At 35.8% G+C, this 25,205-nt stretch overlaps 2 protein-coding genes and 1 non-coding gene across 3 annotated transcripts; 2 read left to right on the top strand and 1 right to left on the bottom strand.

Annotated features, from left to right (window-relative positions):
* Positions 1–11,393: 11,393 nt before the first annotated feature.
* LOC106425556 (carbohydrate-binding X8 domain-containing protein) lies at positions 11,394–13,106 on the top strand. The gene is made up of 4 exons (XM_013866289.3): positions 11,394–11,641; positions 11,801–12,040; positions 12,139–12,166; positions 12,616–13,106. Exons 1-4 carry the CDS (start codon positions 11,590–11,592, stop codon positions 12,890–12,892), a joined length of 597 nt encoding a protein of 198 aa, XP_013721743.1. The 5' UTR covers positions 11,394–11,589; the 3' UTR covers positions 12,893–13,106.
* Positions 13,107–17,971: 4,865 nt separating this feature from the next.
* On the bottom strand, positions 17,972–18,045 carry TRNAN-GUU. Its single transcript has one exon. It is a non-coding gene; the product is annotated as a tRNA-Asn (tRNA).
* A 4,222-nt stretch (positions 18,046–22,267) lies between these two features.
* LOC106425577 lies at positions 22,268–24,403 on the top strand. Its single transcript, XM_013866308.1, has 4 exons — positions 22,268–22,687; positions 22,899–23,584; positions 23,696–23,771; positions 23,933–24,403. The coding sequence occupies exons 1-4, from the start codon at positions 22,268–22,270 to the stop codon at positions 24,401–24,403; spliced, it is 1,653 nt and encodes a 550-aa protein (XP_013721762.1).
* The last annotated feature ends 802 nt before the right edge of the window (positions 24,404–25,205 follow it).

Below are 25,205 nucleotides of genomic sequence, written 5' to 3'. Positions count from 1 at the left end.
GGATTTTTTTTTTGTTTTTATACATTTCTTAACATAAATAAAAAAATTAAACATGTTCATGCAACTATACGGAACTAACAAGAAAAAACAAAAAATAATTGAATATTATTTTTCAATATTCCTCTTGAACTGTTTTACAATCCTACGATACAACACAACAATAGAATATTTTTAAACAAAATCATTAAGAAATATGAATAAAACTATTATATTATTTTAAAATAAATCATTAAGCATTATGAATAAAACTTATCATAACTAAAAAGACAAATTTAATTCACAACAGATATATGCAGCATGTGTTTTTGGATAAACATATCACACAACTAACAATTAAATAAAAATTACAAATATCATTGAACATTGAACTAATTTCTTTGATATCAAAACTTTCTTTAACTAGTTTTCTTATAATTTTATTGTGATCGAATAACCTAATATTATTAAATAAATTATTTTCCGATGATTGAATATGAGACCTGGATCGATCAAGTGTGGAAGTGTCTCACAATGGTTCATTTAAATAATTGTCTAAAAATGGTGTGTCCAATTAAAATGAATTATCATTGTGATTATCATTACTTTCTCTTATGTGTCAACTTAATGTTTGAGATAAAAATAATTAGATAGATTGAGTAATTTCAAATCCACATATATTACGGTTTACCTTTGCAAATTTTAAACCGATAGATACTATCATTCACACTATTTTCAACTATGTTCCCGTTTGTCATTATGTTCATCCATTGGGCAAATCAAAAATTTACTAGCGGGACGTGACTAGTTGTTGATTTTTTTTTAATATATTGTTAAAAGTTATTGCAAGGGAATTTCATTTTAAATGAACATATTTCCTTTTTAACGTATGAACATGTTTCTTTTAAAATCAGATTTTCCAGATTTTAGTTTGATGGAAAGTTTCAGTTTTTTATTTAACTAAATGGTGACTTCAACCCTCAATGCTTGCAGATCTCTCGCAAATGGACGCATCACATAACAACATTGTTGTTTTAGTAATTTCAGTTTGAATAACTAGGATGAATCTATTCCAATTATTCCATGAAGATTTTAGTAATTTCTTCAGTCTACGAAGACAAGCTTTCTTTTGTTTAGTTTTTATCATCTTTATTTGTTCTTTGTTTCTGATATGTTATAGTTTTTGATATTACATGTTTTTATCATAATTTATTTTTAAATTTACATATCAAATTGGGATTTTCACTTTTCAATAATGATAAACTACATGTATTTCTCGATTTATCTGTTCATAAAAATGTTTAAATTTGTTCTTTAAATATTCAATGTTGATCAACCTACTCTTTTAACGGAGTGAAGGGTTATGGAGTTGTACTCATACTGGTATGATCGATGATTCACTTTCGTTGGCAAGCGTTTTGATACTCATTATTTAGCACATTCATGTAACATCAAATCCCAATTCTCGTCCGTCACTTTAACATCAAAGATTTAATCTTTCTACGAATATCTTTCCCAGGGCTGACTATAAAATTTTATAGGTTATAGACTAATTTAGTAAGAATTTTGATAAATTTTTGTTTTTAACAATTTTGGCACCATATACTAACTCTAAAATTTAAAAGCCATAGATTAATGTTTCACTTGTTTATGTTCATGACGGTTTTCTATTGTGAAGCTCAAAATCCACGAATCACGGTCGTCCAGATTTTGCTTTCGGTTATCTCTCATACCTTTTTGACGTAGTCTTGGACACGTAACTTGCCACTTGGCTGATTGGCTCCAACAATTTCTTTTATTGCATGTTTATTGGTTTGTTTATTAGGATCTCAACGTTGCTTTACATGTCATCTTACTTTATATTTCACGTTGCTTTACATGTCATCTTACTTTATATTTCTTTGTTTCAAGGCTCTTTTTGAGTATTCACATCTTGTTAGAATCAGTATATTTCCGGCCATGTCAATACATATCATCTTTTTGCTTGGACCGAATGGGTAATGCACTGAATACTAGCAATATCATGTATGATGCTTTTTCTACTCTGCTTGGGCATTTGGTCTTCTTATGGCTCATCTTGAACGGGTAGCCGTCTCCAATAATATACATATATAAGATTATTCCATCACTCTCTGGAAACGTACGCTTAGCTTGTTGGAATGCTGGTCATGTTCGGTGTGGCTGTGGGGGTTTTAATGGTCTCGGCTGGGGAAAGAGAGACGCGGTTTACAAAAAGTGTGGCTCTTCGGTGTGGTTATTCAATTAGAAAGGAATGTATATATAATAGCTTTTTATGTTCGTTAACGTCCCTCGTTTATAAGAAAATGGATAAAGTAATGATCCCAAAAATTGTGGAAAACTGGAGTTCTGTCTATTCCTGTGCACAATAAACTAAAGAAGAAAGGAATATTTTTAAAAATATAACGCTAGAAGGATGGTTAACAGCCGCACGCTCTAACCAACTGAGCTATTCCAGCTTTTGTCCGTAAATCCTATTTAATATGTATATATCCAAACCTTGGATTTTACCTCTACAATCATGTTAATTCAAGCTCAAACCATGGGTTAGAGAACATTTCCCATCAGCTTTAGATATGATCTTATAAATAGATCGATCTTTAGCCAAATTTTGTGGAAAAAACATTGTTGGACGCAAGCAAAAGATAGACTAGCTTAAGTTTGATGAAAGAGCTCTAAGAGGTTGCGGAACCGTGCGTGTCAAGTAATGTGAGAGAGGAATTTTAAAATAACGGAGACATCGATATTCGAAGCAATCCGAATGGTGAAACAAATATATGGATCCAAGTTTATTCTTGGGAAATTTGAAGAGAATGATGCACGTTAAAGCTAAGTATGATCCTGGCAATTTCTTTACGAAGGAGCAGAGTATTCCTCCTGTTTGCGTAATCATGTAGTAATGTTACTAATTTTTGTATCTTGTAATATTTAAAGCCATGTTTTTGCCTTTGGCTGGTTGTGTATCGGCTCTAATTGTAAGCTTTCTTTGCGACTCATTTTGACTAAGTAAGTGAGATTTTGGAAGCTCATGAGGAGGGTTTTTGCTAATTCTTTTAGGTCATGACTGTCCTCTCTGCTACTGTTGGATTATGACTCCTAATCTGGTATGTATTTTTTTTTTTTAAACACTTGAACTCAGATTTTAGTTTGATGGAAAGTTTCAGTTTTTTATTTAACTAAATGGTGACTTCAACCCTAGTTACTTGCAGATCTCTCGCAAATGGACGCATCACATAACAACATGATGTAAGAAATTGAATCTATTGTTTCAGTTTGAATAACTAGGATGAATCTATTCCAATTATTCCATGAATATTTTAGTAATTTCTTCAGTTTACGAAGACAAGCTTTCTTTTGTCTAGTTTTATCATCTTTATTTGTTCTTTGTTTCTGATATGTTGTAGTTTTTGATATTACATATTTTTATCATAATTTATTTTTAAATTTACATATTTATTTTGAAACACAACTAGTTTATGACAGATAATCAATGGTTTATGTTTCAAGTTTCATTTGCTTTTCATTTTATATCTTTAATATGAAAACACAAACTATTTATTACGATTTATCATGATTTATTGTTTCACGTTTTATCCAATACAAAATAATTTCAATTAAAATGTGTATGTAAATATTATTGTATTGTGAAATCAAAAATACAATTAGTTTTATCCATTTATCTATACTATTATTTGCGAAGTGATTTTTTGCAATGGAGCTCCCATGTTAAAAGTTAGTCGTTGTTACCCTTCATGAATATTTACGTATATTTTAAAAATTATTATATGAACTTTTATCGCAAAACATGTGTATTTTTATAATGCGAAAAATCACTTCGCAAATAGTAGTATAGATTAAGATTTACATAGTTATTTTGAAAACACAAGTGGTTTATGACAGTTAATTAATGATTTATCTTTCAAGTTTCATTTGCTTTTTATTTTATATCTTTAATATGAAAAACACAAACAACTTATTACGAGTTATCATGTTTATTTGTTTCATGTTTCATCCAATACAAACTTAATTCTAGTTAAAATTTGTATGTAAATATTGTATTATGAAATCAATATCATCAGTTTTATCCATCGATAAATAATATTACATGCGGCGTTTCATGAAACAAAACTTACTTTCATAATTTCGCATTCGATTCTGCATTTGTTTAGCTATTGCGTAAGATAAGATATGATAATGCCTATACAAAATATATGTTAAAAATCAGAAACAAACTTAAGTAACATTTAGATCCTCTTCTTTTTTTCCATATTTTTTTCTTTGTCACTGCATTCACTAGTATCTGAATATTTTCAATGAATTTATTTTTCTAGTTTTAGTGTTTTGTAATTTTTATTTCTGTATTTCTTTGATAGTAGGTTTATCATCTTCATTTTATTATATAATTTTATCAAATTTTATTATATTTTATGTATGTCAGAACCTCAAAAACATTGCAAATTGTGTCAAGACAGAAACATAAATTTAAAAGCATAATTCTCAAGATTTTCTGTATAGTGTATGGTATACCAAAAAATGATATGTTTACTTCTACTCAATATATTATCAATGGTTAATTTATTAAAATAATGATTTTCTTCTATTTATATATATTTTTAAAAATATTTATATTGAAGTTAATTAATATTTAATTTTTCTAATATTTTCTAAAAAGATGATAACCAAATTCTCTTGAAAAATTCAAACAATTCAAATTAAATTAGATTAAAATTTAGTCGTGCAGTTATTTATGATACAAATAATCTGAGCCCAAAAAACTTAATCCAAAACAAAAAAAATCTTACTTAAAACCTGATTGAGCCATCCCTTATTATTTTATATATGATACCGTTTAAGCTCATTGCTATATCTGATCGTCTTCAAATCAATCATTAAATTATCGGATTAGTATAATAGTATGACTTTTTAACTGGTGACCTAATCATACGTGCTGTAGTGCGGATGCAAAGGTTATCCTGCACATGGCTCCCTCTCTACCTTAACCCTTAAGTACTTTGCGCTGAGTTTATGCGACTATATTATTTCTGTTGTGAATAAAAGCTGAAGTAATATATGATAATCAAAGTTTGTGTATAAAGAAAAGAGGATCAAAACGAGGGAGAGAGAGATGATAGTGACTTGTGAGAGATAATAATTTATTGTATATGTATGTTAGAAAGTGATAAGTAGACAGAGAGGAAGAGTTTCGTCGTAAGAACAGAAGAAAAGTGATCTTATTCAGATTATTAAAATAACCAAGTGATAAGAGGATCAAAACGAGGGAGAGAGAGATGATAGTGACTTGTGAGAGATAATAATTTATTGTATATGTATGTTAGAAAGTGATAAGTATACAGTCTCTCTATTTATAGATGTCTATGTCGGTAACATTTAAAGATAAAGACAAGGACAAAGTGACATATGTACTGATGATAAAGCAGAAACAATGAGAGGATGCTTAGTGTCCTCATACGTGGATGATCACATTTGTAACACTCCCCCTTGATCATCCATCTTGTATTACGTAGTGCCTCGTCAAAAACCTAGTCATGGAAAAACCCGTTGGGACAAAAACCATGACAAGGAAAAAAGAGTACACTGCCGTAATCTCCCCCTGAAAATAATGGACATAGCTTTTTCTTCACAGGTCACGCAAATGCCGCATTCTGATACCGTAGACGTGTTTTCGGAATGGTGTAGTCGAAAGAGCTTTGGTGAACAAGTCAGCTGGATTGTTGCGTGATCGTACATATTCGATGTCCACTTCTTTATTTTTCTCGAGCTCTCTTATGTACGAGAAAAATCTTGGAGGGATGTACTTCACTCTAGTTATAGCTTTCTTTGAGTTGAACGACCCACGCTGAATTATCTTCAAATATTTTCGTCAGCTCTTTCTCGTTAACTATTCCGCTTGATTCTTGTATGTGGTGACTCATTGACCGAAGCCACACACATTCTCGACATGCTTTGTGAAGCGCAATAGTTTCTGTATGATTTGAAGATGTCGCAACCAGAGTTTGTTTCTGGGACCGCCAAGAGATCGCGGTTCCACCAGTTGTAAAACCATATCCGGTTTACGTTCGACTTTATAAATAGCATGTATCTGCAAAACCATACCAAACTCGGGGTATCTAGGATAAATCAATCCTAAATCAATACGTACCTTGGAGAGAACGGATATATTCTCGACGCCGTTCTAATTTCCATGAATAGAAAATGAGCTGTATCTTGCAAAGACATTAGTGTCTAAAAGTATATTTAATCAAATACAACTCGCAAGACATATACGCTCACATATGCTTTATTACCATTAGCATCTCCAAAGTACTTATTTATATAAGATCTTACCAGGATCTTTTAAAACAACATCTCTTTTAACATCGAGAGATCTATTTATCATTGGAGTACTCAAAGGAGTCGCTTTATTCATAAAAAAAGCGTTTCAATAACCTTTTCGTATAGTTTGATTGATGCACAAATATTCCTTCTCGGAGATGCTCTATCTGGAGCCCAAGACAAAACTTTGTCTTGCCGAGATCTTTCATTTCGAACTCTTCTTTCATATGAGTTCGAGCATCATCAACCTCCTTTTGAGTTCCAATTATGTCAAGGTCATCTACATATACAGCAATGATCACAAAGCCAGATGACGATTTCTTTATAATCCATATAATGATCGATGTAACTGACCGAACAAATCTCCCTGGATTTTTCTTTCAATGCCCCTGGCATTTTCAATCCCTCAGGGAGTTTCATATATATATCGTTATCCAACGATCCATACAAATATGTAGTCAAAACGTCTATAAGATGCATTTCAAGATTTTTAGATGCCATTAGGCTCATCAAAAATCTAAACATAATTGCATCCATTACCGGAGAATACATTTCCTCAAAATCAATTTTCGGTCTCTGAGAAAATCTTTGGGAAACTAATCAGGTTTTATATCGTGTTACTTTTCTCACGAATACCCACTTATACCCAACAAGATTTATATTCTCAGGCGTTATGACTATAGGTCCACAGACATTTCTTTTATTCAGGGAGAATAATTCAATTTGAATGGCCTTCTGCCATTCCTCCCAATCATGTCTTTTTAACATTCCAAAATGGACCTTGGATCGGGATCATCACTTTTATGATCGACCTCTTTGGACAGAAAAGGAGAACATTCCATCAACATCTTTTATCTTATAAATTTTTCATCAAGGGTGTAGTTGATGGAAATCTCATACTTTTCTGTTCCCTTTTCGTCATCTTGATCATCTTTATTTGGTTCATCTTGACCCTTTTCATCTATGCCTTCTTTCAGACATTTTTCAGTATCAGGTTCTTCTGGAACCTTTCCACTTATGCCTTCTTTCAGACATCTTTCAGTATCAGGTTCTCTTTGAACCTTTCCAATTATGTCTTCTTTCAGACATTATTCAGTATCAGGTTCTTCAGGAACCTTGCAACTTTTCTCAACCAATTTCTTTCGGGGATTTTTATCTCTAGAACCCGCTAGTCTCCCCCTCTTTAACTGAACCCTAGGTTCATTTATTTTGTTACCATCACTTTGTTCTTTAGGAACATGAACTCTTGATGAAATATTTTCAACGGGTATCTCATGTCGTATCTGTGAACACATCTGGTAACTGGTTTGCCAAATTATGCAAATGCACAATTTCTTGAATTTCCAGCTCTCTTTGATTCGTAGGGGGATCAAGGTGTAACAACGACTATGTACACCATGTAATCTCTTTAGGAATTTATCAAATTCCTCCCCCTAACGCTAGAAATTCATCCTCATTAAAATGGCAATCAGCAAATCGTGCCGTAAACATATCACCAGTTACCGGTTCAAGATACCTTATATACGGCTTGTTCTAACTCTTCCAGAGTTTTATACTTTCCCGAGAGCATCTTTAACTCTCCAGGGACTTCTAAAATATCGAGATGCAACTCAAGTCGTTTTTGTCCTGCCAGACATTTCAATATATTGCATCTATTTTAAATTTTCTCCAGTGACCTCGGAACAAGCCATTTTTCATACCTCAAGGTCATCTTTCATTTCATTCTCTGGAAAACTATACCTTGGACTTTTGGTCCAAAAATCTCTCGTTTTTCTAACGAGCTTTATATCGAATTGATGGCCAATCAATTCACTCTACCCTCATACATTGAGGTAGATTCATAATCCTTATTTATATAGCGCTTTTTTTTCATTATTGTCGACAATCTATTTTCTCTTTGGTTCCATCTTTTTATCCGTACTGATATGGTTAATCGAGATCTCTTTATCATCATCAATGATTTACCCAGGTACCTGACTATTATATTAACCATATCAACGGTCTCATCATGAGATTCATCCTCTATTTATATTTTTGCTCCTTTTCGAGGACTCTTTGGAACCAAAGTGGTCTATCACGTCTCTAGCGTGCCATAGACTCATATATCGTCCGTTTAGGACACTATTTTCTTATTGGAGCATTTTCAGCTGGAATATGAGATTTCATTATTTCATCAAAATGTCTGGCAGGCATTTTGTAAATGGATTATTCTATTTTTCATTGTAATCCATTTCACATATCTCATTCCATCAGCTTATCATATGCTTCTAGCAAACTTGCGAGCATATTTCTAATTATCCATATACTTTATCCCTTTGGATTGTATATGTCGTTATTACATATAGTTGTGCATGTTTACACCCGATCATGGGGATCATCTTACTTTCAAGTGCGAACATAATTTCTCAATGTTCCACTCACTAGGATTCTTTAATTCTCCCCCTCGAGATGATGACACTCCATGTCTAAAATCTCGTACTGAATCCCACTCTAGAACCAATAACATATCCAATTTTTCCATTTGGGATGAATTATGTTTCAAATCCTTTAGAGTGAGATCCTAATTTGGGATCTGGTTAAAGAAACCACATCTAGTGAACTTGCTTGATGATTCATCACCCATGATGGTTTCCTTTGATTTCTTGACATGCTATATGTGAAAAACTTCTGGTTTTTCAACATTTCACAATAATGTCGATAACATTATTGGTGATGGCTATATATCAGTAAACTTCAGGTTTACCACCCATTTATAATTTTGCCATCTTTTTCTTATGCATGTCTTTTTATCATAATCTCTTCTAGAGCCAATAATATGTTTATATTACTAGATACTATACTTATTTAATTTGAAAGACGAAAGATATTTGTTACCTTTAGTAGTCATGACGATGACCCAATACATGTCATGTATATTTTTCTCCATCCTGAATCTCAAAAACTTATTCAGGAAAATAATTCTCATATCACATCGATATTTTATTTTCATTTTCTGGACCAACCAGAAAATCTGAATCATCAAGATGAGTATTCAAGCTATGAAAAATGGTTCGGGCTCATAAGAGACGAAGTTTAATATACTTCCTTTCTTTTTTTCTTTTTGATTCTCGATATAGATCGGCTAAATATTTGGCGTACGACAACTACGTACCCAATTTTCTTTCTGGCCCTATCTATAGAAAACCTTTTCTGTTTGTCTTTTATCACCCGACCACTTTCATTTTTCGTGGAAGTTTCCATTATTTTCATAGGGACGGAATCTTCTTCCTCGTCCTCTTCCACGACCACGATAGCGGTTTCAACCGCATCCACACTCTTGTCCTTTTCAAGAAAGACCGATTTGTTGGCTTAGTATCATGAGTTTGTTTTCTTTTCAATTCTCACGGAGGATTTACATCAACTCCAACAATTTGGTGAATCCTTTCTTTCAAGGATTTGATTATTCAAAGATCTTCTAGATCTTTCTCATGATAGACCTCATCTTATAAACCATCATTAAAGTGGTGTAAATTATCATGGCTTTATCTTTTTCTCATCCGATATAGTTTCAACTTATCGATGATTTCTCAAACCTCATTTTTTTTCAGGTGCATCTTTGCACCCACTGCCCAGGTCATATAACTATTTCCCGTAATATCAAGGGCATTTATTTTGAGCTTTGTCAAATTTGATATGATAACCGAATTCATAGAATAATAAAATATAGACGGAAATTGAAATGCAGAAACTAAAGGCATAAATTTAAATTGCAGAAATTTAAAGAGCATAAATAAAATTGGACGCTTAGCCTACCACATGATCCGAGGAGTCTTAGACTACCATATTGATCATTTTTCAAAGTCCGAGGAGACATGGTCTACCATTTTGACTTTTACTTATTTCAAGGTCCGAGGAGACTTAGTCTACCATTTTTGACCTTTTCTTTTTATTCACGGAGGCAAAGCCTACCACGTGTTCTCTGATCGTGAAGGCATAGCCTACCATAACGATCAGTCGGGAAAGGCGGCGCCTATCATCCCGATAAATAGACGGAGAAGGCCTAGCCTCTCACTCCAAAAATATAATAAAATTTAAATAAATTAAGTATATTGAAATACATAAATTTAAACATTACCTCGGCTGGTTTAAGAACTTTCGGATTGATAAGCTTCGGTTGGTCAGAGCTTCCGGACTGATAGACTTCACCAGTATATGAGAGCTCGTGCTGATAACGTGTTGTGAATAAAAGGTGAAGTAATATATGATAATCAAAGTTTGTGTATTAAGAAAAGATGATCAAAACGAGGGAGAGAGAGATGATAGTGACTTGTGAGAGATAATAATTTATTGTATATGTATGTTAGAAAGTGATAAGTAGACAGAGAGGAAGAGTTTGGTCGTAAGAGGAGAAGAAGAGTTGATCTTATTCAGATTATTAAAATAACCAAGTACAGCCTCTCTATTTATAGATGTCTATATCGGTAACATTTAAAGATAAAGACAAGGACAAAGTGACATATGTATTGATGATAAAGCAGAAACAATGAGAGGATGTTTAGTGTCCTCGTACGTGGATGATCACATTTGTAACAATTTCCATTTTTTCTGTTCTTTTCTCTGCTTTCTATCATTTTCATCGTGTTTAGTGCTTCAAAATCATACTGCGACTTAGCTTTACAAATATATTATATAATCATTTAATAATCATATGTTTAATTTTTTTTGAAACTAATCATATGTTTAATTTACATTTACTAGGAAACCAAATTAACCACTATTTCTATTTTGGACACGTATGCGTCACTTTTATGTATTAGCTAGGGGAAAGCTAGCTAGACCAAATGTTAAAAAAGCAAACTAAAAATGCATGTGGTATACGTAAAGTGAGGAGGAAACTTAGTGAATAACAAGCTATCTTTCTTTCACGTAAAGTCACCACTACCTCTTTTTGTGCGTCGACCAGTCACACAGAAACTAGACGACAACTAGCTTTTCATCTTTTCTCTGTCGTTCCTCTGCTTTGTTTACTAAAAATCTAACATTTACAAGTCATTACACAAAAGGGGTCCAAAGGTTTAACTATTGTACAGTGCTTATTAGTATCAAAAAAAAGTTGTCACAAAAAACTAAAAAATATTCGACCATCTTATAAGAATCCCTCTCCCTCTATCTCTCTATACCATCAAGCACGAAAACTCGTATCCGTAACACTGTTAGGGTTAAAGAAGTGTCGATCTTACTTGTTGAACAAGCCTTACAGAGATATCTTGATTAGAAGCAGCCATGGCAATTTTGCTTTCTTTGTTTCTTATCTTCTCCATGGTTACTTATTCAAGTAAGCTTCTAGGTTTCGTTGCAATGCTAAACTTGGTTATTATATTTTTCCACTTCACCAAACATATATTATGTTAGATTCTTTCTATCTTTTGCATATTCTGATCCGAGATCCCTATTCTGATTTCTATGTCTCTTTTTCTTCTTTGTCATTGAACAGACGCTGCGGTTTGTGTGTGTAAGGACGGAGACGACCAAGCGCTTCAGAAGGTAATAGACTACGCGTGTGGATCAGGTGCTGACTGTTCGCAGATTGAGCAAAATGGTCCTTGTTTCCAACCGAACACCGTTAAAAACCACTGTGATGTCGCCGTTAACAGCTTTTATCAGAAGAAAGCTTCCACTGGTGCAACGTGTGACTTTAACGGCGCCGCCGTAGTCTCCACTTCCCCTCCTTCAAGTATTCTCTTCCAACCCATCTATCAAAACGTGGAAGTTTCTTTCATCAAATAAATTTTATTATGTTGACTTTGTTTTTTCTTTACTGTGTTCTTGCAGATGCTTCTAGTTGTTTATCTAGTTCCGGGTATGTTTCACTTCATCTCGTCCTTTGAGCAGAGATAATGTTCTTTTAGTACTCTGTTTGATTTTTGGTCTTTGCTTGGTGTTGTCTTAATTTAGATCAGTACTGAGTTTTATGATGAGTGATAATTATAGTTTGTTGATCAAAGTGTGACACAGGCAATATTAGTGATTGAGCTAAACCGGATTGGTTGAAGCTCAAATGGTACTAAGAATATATAACTAGGAGATTTCTAACTTCAAACCGGTTTACTCAGGTTATAGGCTCAAATGGTACTAAGAATAGTTTCGAGATTGATTCTTAGGATAATCACAACATAGTTGTTAACTAGTCCAGTAACAAATATAATAATGTGTAGATGTGCTACTAAATCTTTACAACTGGTTTACCATTTTCTCAAACTTTATGATGATTTAAGTGTTCTTATGGAGTGGAGTATAACTCTTTTTCAGCTCCACTAGTACTCCGACCACCGGAACTCCATCCACCGGAAATCTAACCACCGGATCTCCATCTACCAGAACTCCATCCACCGGAAATTCAACCTTTGGGATGCCAACCAACGTCAATCCCACCACTGGAGTGCCGACTTCATCTGTATTCCCTGGAACTACTATGGGACCCTCAGGGAGCACCGGTTTCGATCCTAGCTGTGGAGATGACCTCTCTGTCCAAACAGCGACAGTCATCGTACTAACCACCATCGCGGTCGTGGCTTTGCGAGTTTAGGTGTGAGATCATCTCAGGCCAAGGGGGTTTACTTGCTATGGACGGCTTAGATTTTGCCAACGGTGTGTTTACGTAGGTGAAAAGCTAGAGCTGTTTCTTTTTCTTCCCACTTTATTTTCTTTCTTTCTGGTTTGGTTTTTTAACTTAGGGTTTGGATTTACTTTTTAGTATTTTGTTATATATAAAGTTAAAATTAATAAAATGCTTTTCTTTCTTTCTTTTCTATTATCCATAATATAAGCGTGTTCAATTCTCCTTTCATCACATATCAAATTGGAGTTTTCAATAAACGATAAACTACACTAACTCCTCAATTTATCTGTTCATAAAAATGCTTAAAATTGTTCTTTGAAAATTAAATCAATATATACATTCTAATCTCTTAACGGGGTGAAGGGTTGCTAAGATGTACGCATCATTGCATGATCGATGATACACTTTTGGCAAGCATTTTGTACACACTTATTTAGCACAATCATGTAACATCAAATCGCAATTCTCGTCCGTCACTTTAGCATCAAAGATTGACTCTTTCTACGGATATCTTCTCCAGGTTTGAATATGAAATTTTGGAGACCATAATTTATATTTTATTTGTTTATGTCCATGACCGGCTTCTTTTATATTGTGGAGCTCAAAATCCACGAATCACGGTCGTGCATAGGCCTGAGCGTTCGGTCCACCGTTCGGTTTCGGTTCGGTTATATCGTTTGTTCGGATTTTCGGAACTAAGTGTACAAGTAACATTCGGTTTTTCCAAAATTTCGGTATGGTATTGGTTCGGAATCAACCGGTTTCGGATTGGTCCGGGTGAAGCAATCAAAATCCGGTGAAGTCCAATTACACTTTCGGTCCAGTTTCGGTTTATACCAACCAAAGACATTCATATTTAACCAAACTAACTGAAATAAATCGGAGACAATCATATATAACCAAACATCCGAACAATTCACTGAGGCAAATATGAGTTCAAACACACCAAAATCCCAATAAAGCACAAGTTTTAGACAGAACAAAACAAGATATCTTTGTGTCTAAACTTAGAAACAACATTCAAGCCGAAAACAAGTTCAAAATGCCGAAAAAACACAACTTCAAACCAAGATAAAGAATAAAAGTGTTCATGTAGCCATGATCTTCTTAAGCAACAACAAAGCCTTAGTCTTCTTCTGGAACTATTGTGTCTCCATACTCTGAAAACACAAAGTTCAAACCAATCACTAAACACTTAACATCCATATTATAAGAAAAGAAGATTTAAAGTATGGGATTTTACCTCTTTCAAGTCTGTCAACTTCTTCAAGATCAGCTAGTATTTGAGGATTTGAAAGCACTCTTGACTCCATTTTTATGTCTTGCTTCATCCACTTCTCTGTGCACATCAAAACCTCCACCATATAATGGGCTAAACAGCTCCTGTGTGGTTCTAGAAGCCGACCAGAAGTACTAAAGGCACTCTCTGAAGCAACTGACGAGACTTGTAAAGCTAAAACATCCCGAGCAATCTCAGACAAGACAGGATACTTAACTGAGTTCTTTCTCCACCATGAGAGTACATCATACTCTGTTCCAATCATCAGGTCAGGGTGCTCTACAGACTCTTTAAGGTATATCTCCAGCTCATCCTTCTTTTCTCTAACCTCTATTTCGTTTAGCTTATACTTGTACCTCGCATCCATTCTTTTGTAACCCACAAAGTCGTCCACAAGCTCCATCCTTTCAACACTTTGGTCTCTCGGCTGAGTTTAGTGGTCAGACTGAGATGATTGTTCACTTGGATCAACCTTGGCTCCATGTCGTGAACTGTACTCTTTGAAGAAACTCCTCAAGAGACACATCAAGGACTCATACATCTACTTGTAGTCAGTTGTATCTAGCCCATATAACTCTTCAAAACACATCTTTGCAAGCTCCAACTTGTTGCTGGGGTCAAAAACAGTGGCCACAATTAACATCATGTTAATATTCTTCATGCCATTCCAATACTTCTCAAACTTCTTGAGCATCTCTGTCGCCTTAAACCTCATCTCACAACCAGAGCTGCTGGAAAGTCCTACTAGATTAGTCGCAATGGTTACAATCTCACCATAGCACCTATGGGAATTGAGTGAAGTTGAAGCCGAGACCACCAGTGTCGAGTTGTAGAAGATGAGCAGAAATCGACACAACTTCTCAACAGCATTCCAATCCCTTAGCTGAGGAGGTCCTACCCTTTTTTCTCCATTTTCACAGAAATGATCGTTGTAGAGCTTGTCTTCTGCTTCCATCTTATCGAAAGCCACCTTGAACTTTAGAGCTGTTGTCAACATTAGATAGGTTGAATTCCATCTGTCTTGACATCCAACGATAGACTCCCCCTTGTAATCTTACCAGAGTCGACTTTAAGCTCAAAAGATCTCAACCTGTTAGTATGTGATCTAACATAGGAGATAGCATTGCGGATAGAAACCACATTCTCATCTATTTCAGCCATTCCATCCTTAACTATCAAGTTAATGATATGGGCACTACATCTCATGTGTAAAAACTCCCCATCTAACACAAAAGCCTGATCAGAACCTAAAGCAAAACTACTTTGAAACTTTCTCAAAGCTGAACTATTGGCAGTAGCATTATCCACGGTTATACAAAAGACATTTATTATTCCCCATTCAGACAAGCACTATAGAAGAACATTTGCTATAGTCTGAACTTTGTGATCCGTGATGTGTTTGAACCCTATGATCAGCTTCTTTAACCGCCAAGAAGCATCAATGTAGTGAACTGTGATGACCATATAACTCGCACCTATAAACATTGTACAGAGAGAACCCCACGATCAGCTTTCTAGTATGTATAAAAGAATCAAAAGATGTCAAATGTATAAATGATTACCTGTAGTTGGAGAGACCCAAATATCCGTTGTCAAAGACACTCTTTGATTGCTACACAAGAACCATTTCTTGAGGGCATCCTTCTTTTCCACATACATCTTGATAATGTTCTTAGTCGCAGTTCTTCTTGAATGAGGAGTGTACCCAAAGTTAACCTACAACATAGAAAAGAGAAGACATTAGTTAATTTACAAGCAAGACATTACTAACCTTGAGACAAAAATGAAAAAGAGTTTACTAACCTTGGGACAAAAATGTTTCCATGCTACGCTTTCAACAAATGATAACGGCAATTGTCCTATGACAACCATCTGATTTGTCGCTTCTCTCAACTCACCATCAGTCAACTTTGAGTTCTTGAACTTCCCTTCATCATCAATGTTTTGCTGCTGATCTTTTTGTCCAGCCGACCAAGCAAGATGACTCTTACATTTCTCAAGATGGCTCCTTAGATTGGATGTCCCTGAGCTTGTGAGACACGAAAATGTGTTCTGACAGTAGTGGCATACACACTTGTTTCGATCTTCTTTAGTCCTCGTGTAATGGTGCCAAACGTCGGATCTTGTAGGGAGAATACGCTTCACTTTGCTTGTCGCTCCACTAGCCCTCTCTGTTTCTTTCCTCATGTCGGTACTATCGGGTTCTTGAATGTTTCCGGCATCATTTTTGTTTTGGGTTTGTCGGTCAAAAGATGATTTTGAGTCCATCTGCAAAACCGTAAACTAGAAATCAATAACAGACACAAAAACATATGTTCATACTATTACGAACCAAAAATCACAATCGATTCGAGTTAATTCAACAAAGAATTGATAAAAAAAATTAGAAGAAGAAGAAGAATTGAAGAAAGAGAGAGATACCTCCGTTGGATTCTCGATTGCTCGTGTGAAGAAGAAGATGGAGAGGGTAATTCATTTATAGTGGCCAGTTTGAGATTGTTAATGATGATGATCAATAATCGATGGATTTTTGATTTGGGAACTAGGGTTCGTCGGCCACGCCTCACGGCTCACGATCAACGAAGAGTTTTTGTTTCCTATATATGTGTAAATGAATGTATGTATATATGAGAAATGATTATAAAATGCTCGGTATGTTCGGTTAACCTGTCTGGACTTCGGGTTGAAACCGACCCGGCCCATAGCCGAAATATGTGGGCTGCAAAGTACAATCGGTTATTTCTTTGGGTCCGCTACCGGTCCAAAACCGATACTTCGGTTCGGGCTACACTATGGGCTTCGGGTACAGTATAAAACGCCCAGGCCTAGTCGTACAGATTTAGCCTTCTGTTATATCTTCCTTTTTGACGTAGTATTGGGCACCTATCTTGCCACTTCGATCCAACCATTTATCTTGTTGTTTATTGATCTCTTTCTTAGGCTCATCTTTTTTCTTGGACCGCATGGGAAGGACATTGAATACTAGCAATAGCACGTACGATGCTTTAAAAAAAAAAAAATGAAGGAGTTAGATTACTCTCTAGGACATATTTTAATTTTCCCTTATACTCAAAGATATTTTTCACATGTGAGTCATTTTCTTGTGGGGGTAGACAGAGTTTTTGGACAACTATGTCTTTGTGGGAAAGAAAATGTTGGCTTTTTGATTATTTTATTTATTTTTTCTTATTCTATATATTTTATGCTTTCATTTACTTTTATCTCAAATTCTAAAATAAATTAAACAAAAACAATTACCATAATAAATTATATTTTAAATTCTCTGTTTTAAGATCTATTTGCATATATATATATATTAAAAATGTAAACATAATTAAGTGCGGACTTGTATACCAAAACGTGAATAGTAACTAGATTAGTTGTGGACATGAACATCTTAACATGGAACTTTAAGATCTTGTTCTTCGCCATAGTCTCCGAGAAAAAGAAATCCACATAATCACATTTCCACTGTTACTCCCACTGTCACCGGTGCCACCGACGCCATCACCACGATCGAGTCTCGGTTCTAACTCGCTAAAAATATCATCTTTTGATCTAATGTACACCGATCTGCTGGAGACTTCCCCCGTGACCACATCCAATCCAAAAAAAAAAACTGAAGACTCAACAAACTTTCCCGCCTAAAGTTGTCACCTCCACGTCATCATTGCTTCTTGATTGGTTCAGCTCCACCTTGGCACTTATCAGTCTATTTCTGTGCGTAATGAAGTTAATGAGAGTAGGAATATTTTTCAAAAAAATAACGCTAGAAGGAGGGGTCGAACCTCCGACCTTGTGGTTAACAGCCTTACGCTCTAACCAACTGAGCTATTCCAGCTATCGATCTTTAAATCTATATGATGTATATAAATTAAATTTTACATGTTAGACAGCCACACGCTCTAAACAAGCAACCATGAACCATAGTAAACTCAAGCTCAAATCACTGGTCAGAGAACATTTCCCATCAGCTGCAGATATGAATGTATAAAGAGATCTTTAGCCAAATTTTGTGAAAAAACATCGTTGGGCGCAAGCCAAAAACAGAGAGACTAGCTTAAGTTTGAATGTTAAAGAGCTCTAATAGGCTGCGGAACCGTAAATGTCAAGTAACCCGACAGAATCATTTATAAATTACAGAGACATCGACACTGGAAACAATCCGAGTGGCGAGACAAACGTGGATGAAGCTAAGATCTACGGATCATCCAAATATATTTTTGGGACTTTGAAGAAGTTGATGCAAGTAAAGCCAAGTATAATCCTGATAAGTTCTTTAAAAAGGAGAGTGTTCCTCATTTCGCATAATCATGTAGTAATGTTACTAATTGTTATAGGGAAGTGTACTTAAATATACAAAATTTTAGGACAATTGACAAGAACCATACAAATCTTTTTTTTATTACTGGCATTTTTTAAATACCAAGCGTGTTTTTTTTTATGTTATGAGAAAAAACATATTTACAGTAATGCAATTACTTTTCGCTGCCACATAAGCAAAAACCCGTCACCACGTAGGAATTATGTTCCGTGTTTTCATTAAGCCAACCATAATTCGCTACATACGTCGTTACGGCTGATTTATATCTACATGTCGGCTGAATAAACAAACGCGGCTGAGTTAAGAGGAAAATGCCGACTTAAGAACATAAGTCAGCCGGACGGTACGACTGAATTACAAAAATATGTCTGATTTATGAGATAAAGGCTGACTTACAGACAAAGGTTATGGCTGACTTATACATCGGCGGTTTGTTTTCTGGAAAATTTGGCTGAGTTGTAACTAAGAGACGACTGAGTTATGTTTCCCCGGCTGAGTTAATGAATATCGACTGGCTGAGTTATATAATTTACGGCTGACTAATGTGATGTTGTTACGGCTGAGTTTATGATTAGTCGGCCGTAATAGGATGAATTAACAGTAAACTCAGCTCGGTTACGGCTGACTTATTAGCGGAAGATTAATTACTAGAATATCATTCGTTTGACGGCTGATCTATGTGACGATACGGCTGATTTATCGTTTTTCATCCTAATTACGGCTGATTAAGGATCAAAAGATTAATTACTGAAATATTTCCATGGTTCGGCTGACTTACATTGTAAATGAGAGCTAATTTACGGAGGCTGACTTATATATTTGTTTGCCGGCTGATTAACCGATTTCCATGTCATCCGCCATGTCATCAACTCGGATATGCCTTGTCATTGCTAACGAACTACTTTACAACTACGTTTGTCTGTCTGTTCATCTTTTTTCTTCATCTTCTTTATCTATCTATATATCTATCTTCTTCATCTTATTCTTCATCTTTCTCCGAGATCTTATGGATCCGGTAATTATTGTTTATGGTAACTGGATTAAGAAAAACAGATATGTATTCAACGCCGATAGTAGAGAGTGTAGAGTTCTGCATTTAAATGAGAAAACAAAACATGAAGAATTCGCAAAGTCTGTACTCGATGATTACAGATTGAATGAACTGAGAACAACATATTGAATTCGCAACAACATATATGTTTTCAACGAATGACACTCCACCAGTTTACGGAGAACAAGGATGACGAAATGAATCAGAATGACAGAGCAAGAGGGACGATGAAAAGAATTGGGTTTTAATGTATTGTATTACGGCTGGGTTTTGGGTTTTAATGTTTTACATTACGCCTGAGTTATATAAACATGTTACGATTATATTGGGTTTTCTTGATTAGTATAACGGCTGAGGTATTGATTTTAATGTTTTCGTATTACGACTGAGTTATCGTTAATTTCTACCTTATTTAACTTTTTAAACTCCTCGTGATTATCGTCTCCATGTTATAAATGGCCTCGATATTAGTTCTGAGCAGTCAAATCAAGAAAGACGAAATGTCCCATTATTATAAGGCGTTTAATATTATAAAAAAGGATTACCGTGAATGTTAAATCAGTTTTTAAATACTAAAGTATCGTCTCGATGTTATAAAAGCCTCGATATTAGTTCTGAGCCGTATTTTCCTCACTCAGCCGTCCCAAAGTATCAATCCTAAATCTCGATGGGCCATGATAAAACCCAAAATATTAACAGCTGAGTTATGTTAATATTAATGGCTGAGTTATATTATGAGTTAAATAATAAAGTATTACCGTTTCGATCTCTACGAAGGCGTCGATGTTATATTAACCAACATGGCTGAGTTATGTCAAATATCATTGCTTAGTTACATGAACATTACATTAATGGATTATTTCCCAATACTTGAATTGCCTGAAGAGATTCAGGAGTTAGTGGTTGAACGTGTGGCCGGTAACTCCTTCACACATCTCTATGGCCTAAGAGCATCGTGCAAGACGATGAAGGCGTTAGCAGAGCGGAGTAGGGTAAACCATTTTTACGATGTGTTATCCATTCCTAGGAGACTCAATATGCCTCCTGAGTTGTTTAAAACTTGCTACGCAGAGAGAAATCCAAGCACACTTTATATGAAGGGTGTACAGTTTTTCTTCACATTTAACCTTCAGGAAGAAGGACTTGCTTTCATGAAGCTTGCAGCGGATGAAGGATATGAGCGTGCTGTGTATACATACGCAATGACTAAAAAAATATTTTGGGGTGATGAGGAGTATTTTTCTCGTTTTACGAGGGAATCAGTTGTCAGGATCGGGAAACTAGTTCGATCTCTAAAATGAGCATGGGGTTTGTCGCACAGTGACGAGTTTCTGGCAAAGAGGGACGAGTTCATTTCAACCGTTGTTCCTTCGTTCTATAGTTGCCAATGTGTTCCTGTTATGGAGCGAGATTGGGTCTTGTGGTACATTGAAAACAGTAAGGGTGACAAAATGTGTAACCGCTGTTTCTGGATCAAAGAGTTGGGGCTCTTCTTCTGTGAGTTTGAACCGATGAGCGTGATTATGGACACAAGGGAGTGGTGAAGATGTATACTATCAGAATCTTTTCTCTTTTTATGTTCTTTGCTGTGACATTATTACGGCTGGTTTATATTTTACATTATGGTTGGGTTGTTGTCTTTTAATTACGGCTGATTTTTGTAAAAAGGGTTCTCTTCAATTACGGCTGAGTTTTAATTTCATAATGACTGAGATATTTTGTTGGAGTGTTATTAATTACGACATGGCTGGGTTAATTAAATACGTGATAGCCGGGTTATTTTTACTTAAAGGCTGAGGTAATGTTAACTTTTTGGCTGAGTTTTGTAAAAAAATCCAAGATACAAACTCGGAATCCGCCATGTCAACAAACTCCTTGCCATGTCATCACTAATGAACGGAATTTTATAACTTGCTTTATGAGACTGTTCATGTTCTTCTTCATCTTAGTTATCTATCGTCTTCATCTTTCTCAGTTGGTTATGGATCCGGTAATTATTGTTTCCGGTAATTATTGTTTCCGGTAATTGGATTAAGAAAAACAAATATGTATTCAACGTCGACAGTAGATGGTGTAAAGTTCTTCATTTACATGAGAAAACAACACATGAAGATTTCGCAAAGTCTGTTCTCGATGATTACAGATTGAATGATTTGAAGGATCATATTCAGCTTAGATACATGTTCTCGAATAAAGCATTGAAAACGATGCACTCCACCAGTTTACGTGTCCAATACTCGACAATTGCAAGGTTTTCTAAGCCTGAAGAAAATCGAACAACTATGTCTCTGTGTGGAGATTACGGAGAACAGAGCAAGAGAGAAGAGTAAAACATTTTTGAGCTTTAGCTCAGAAGCAGAAGCAGAAGCTTCAGCAGTTGAGTCCAGAGACAAAAAATAGAGTGGGAGTTACGATGGTTTCAGTTTGGAGAAGGAACAAGAGGACAATGAGAATGACTGCTCTAGTAATGTCGAAGGAGAAAAACATGACGTAGTCGGAGAAGATGAAATAGGCGAAGAAAACGAAGAAAACGAAGAAGATGATGAATTTGAAAGCCGATTTGATATGTTCGACGATTCAGACGGTGCGTCATCTGAAGATGAAAACTTCAGCTCATACGGTGAGTCTCCTACAGATGACGAAGATTAACCAACACTACCTCCCAAGAAGAGATATCAGAACTTCTCAATGTGCGGATCTAAAGGGAATCTGGAGGTTCTAAGTTTGGAGATGTCGTCGATAGACATTGCGGTAGGTCAACGATACGATAGTAAAGACGATTTGGAGAGACGACTGAAACTTCTTACAGTGAGGTATAAATTTGATTTTGATGTAGAAACATCAACCCCGACATCATACGTTGTTAAGTGTTGGGTTGATGGATGTCTCTGGAGATTTCGTGCTTCTACCCAAGGAGAATCCAAGGCGTTTTATGTTCGTATCTACGATTCGAAGCATACATGTTCCTGCACAGAGCGTTCTAATCGATCTCGACAAGCAACACCAGATATTTTAGGTATGTTGTACAAGAACTTTCTCGGCGACGTTGGTCCGGCCGTTCGCCCTACGAGCGTCGGGATAGCTATCACTAAGCAGTTTGGTATAAAGGTAATTACTTTGTTGTGGCTAAGTTATTTTAACGACACGGCTGAGTAATGTCAAATGTACAGGTTGACATAATCATACAATTCGGCTGGGTTACTATATATTTAGATGCGGCCGAGTTATAGTAAAATAGGGTTGAGTTATTCAGTACGTTATGGCTGTCTTAATTATTTGATGCGGCTGAGTAATGAGGATCGTTTTTTCATGTGAACAGATGGATTATCGGAAATCACACCGGTCGGTGAAATTTGCAAGGGAAATCGATGAGGGAACACCCGAGTGTGGGTTTGAAAGCTTGCCTTCTTACTTATACATGATAAGAAGGGCAAATCCGAGTACAGTTACCCGTCTTCAAATCGATGAGCTTGGAAGATTCATGTATGTGTTTTTTGCCTTTGGTACGAGCGTTAATGGGTTTCCTTTCATGCGCAAAGTTGTTGTAGTCGACGGTACGTTTCTCAATGGTAAATACAAAGGGACGCTACTCACAGCACTAGCTCAGGACGGTAACTTCCAGATTTTTCCAATAGCCTTCGCAGTGGTTGACACAGAAAATGATGATTTGTGGCATTGGTTTTTTACGCAACTAAAACTTCTGATTCCTGACGACGAGGGTCTTTCGATAATCTCAGACATGCATAACTCGATAAGGAAAGCAATTAGAAATGTGTATCCGTTGGCTGCTCGGGGAATATGCACCTACCATTTATATAAGAACATATTGGGACGGTACAAAGGAAAAGAAGCATTCCGTCTGGTGAAGAAAGCGGCGAGATGTTTTAGGATGTCTGACTTTACTGCGATTTTCGAGGAGATTGAAGCGATTCATCCTGCACTCCACGGCTACCTCCAAAGAGCTGATGTCCGCCTGTGGACGCGTGTTCATTTCCCGGGCGAGAGGTACAATTTGATGACTACAAACATAGTGGAATCAATGAACAGAGCATTGTTGCATGCTAGAGGTCTAAACATTGTTCGAATATTAGAATTGATACGGGTTATGATGACCAGATGGTTTGCTGAACGGAGAGAGGATGCCAGATCGCAGCCAACGACGCTTACGCGTGGTGTCGAGAAACTACTACATGTAAGTCAGTCGTAACAGTAAAAATAAGTCTATCTTTAAAATTCATAAAATTCTTAAGTCAGCCGTTTCATAAAATTCATAAGTCAGCCTTTATAATTCTTAAATCAGCCGTAATATGTAATAACTCAGTCGTTTCATATTTATTCTTTTTTTGTTAATAGGGTCATGTAACTGCCGCCAGAGAATTGACTGTCCAAAAGATTGATGATCATCACACTGAAGTTAAATATGGATCTTCTAGCGAGTCTTTGAATGTTGTTAATTTGGTAGAGCGAAAGTGCACATGTCGGCGTTTCGAACGCGAGAAATTACCATGTGTACACGCAATCGCAGCTGCGGAGTACAACAATGTTTGTCGTATATCCCTGTGCAGTCCTTACTATAACACTGAATATTTGGTGAGAGAATACGCTGAATCTATCATGCCGGCTGACTCAGCGCTACCTGTTCCAGAAATCGTGGCAAACCAACCGTGCTTGCCCCCGTATATTCGTCAACAACTAGGAAGACCTAAGAAAAATAGGATGAAATCTGCTTTAGAAGTTGCACTTCAAAACAAACGTCCTAGGAAAGAACACACAAGTTCTCGATGTAGACATAGTGGCCATAATGCGAAAACTTGTCTGATGTAAGCAAGTGTTGTAGGAATTTTCATGTTTTTGAATTACGGCTGGGTTTTTGTTTTCACTTATATATATTACGGCTGGATTAGGGATTTTCATGTATTTGAATTATGGCTGGGTTTTTGTTTTCATTTATATATATTACGGCTGGATTAGGGATTTTCATGTATTTTCATTACGGCTGGGTTTCTGTTTTCAAACGCAACTGTTATAATTCCCGCCCAAAATAAGAAACGTCGCGAAGTCAATAAACGACTATTAATTGAAAGAATTTGTATTACGGCTGAATAAATAAGGCATTTCTCGAACAATTATATGTTCAACTCTCTATTTTTAAACAATTTTTCTCTCTATCTAAATGGAATATTTCCCTTTTCTTGAATCACTAAAAGAAAATAGCGACATACTGAGGGAAAAAATCGTCGGTATGTCGTCGGAATAACGTTATTCCGACGACATATCGACGAAACAAGTCCTCGGAAATAACTCCTCGGAAATTCATTTTTCCTCGGAAATCCCTCGGAATTTTCTGACGGAATTCCGAGGAAACAAATTTCCGAGGAAATTCCGAGGACAACCTGTTCGTCGGAAAGCTCCTCGGAATATACCGAGGGAGAGCTTCCTCGGGATATTTCGATGGATTTTTCGATGGTCCAATCCTCGGAAGTTCCGACGAAATGTTCCTCGGAATTTTCATTGGTATATTCCGAGGAACGGGGTCCCTCGGTATATTCCGAGGAACATGTCCCTCGGTATATTCCGAGGGACCCCGTTCCTCGAAATTTAAAAAAAAATTAATTTTTTTTAAAAA

Source organism: Brassica napus, chromosome C7 (assembly GCF_020379485.1).
Source record: "Brassica napus cultivar Da-Ae chromosome C7, Da-Ae, whole genome shotgun sequence".
Classification (NCBI taxonomy): domain Eukaryota; kingdom Viridiplantae; phylum Streptophyta; class Magnoliopsida; order Brassicales; family Brassicaceae; genus Brassica; species Brassica napus.
Note: the sequence above shows the minus strand (reverse complement) of the source record. Positions and strands in the feature narration are given on the sequence as shown.

Coding starts and splice junctions, on each gene's coding strand:
- LOC106425577 (XM_013866308.1), top strand. CDS start 22,268: ATGTGCGGATCTAAAGGGAATCTGGAGGTTCTAAGTTTGGAGATGTCG. Junction 22,688..22,898: donor CTAAGCAGTTTGGTATAAAG/GTAATTACTTTG, acceptor TCATGTGAACAG/ATGGATTATCGGAAATCACA. Junction 23,585..23,695: donor GTTCATTTCCCGGGCGAGAG/GTACAATTTGAT, acceptor TATGATGACCAG/ATGGTTTGCTGAACGGAGAG.
- LOC106425556 (XM_013866289.3), top strand. CDS start 11,590: ATGGCAATTTTGCTTTCTTTGTTTCTTATCTTCTCCATGGTTACTTAT. Junction 11,642..11,800: donor CTCCATGGTTACTTATTCAA/GTAAGCTTCTAG, acceptor GTCATTGAACAG/ACGCTGCGGTTTGTGTGTGT. Junction 12,167..12,615: donor AGTTGTTTATCTAGTTCCGG/GTATGTTTCACT, acceptor ACTCTTTTTCAG/CTCCACTAGTACTCCGACCA.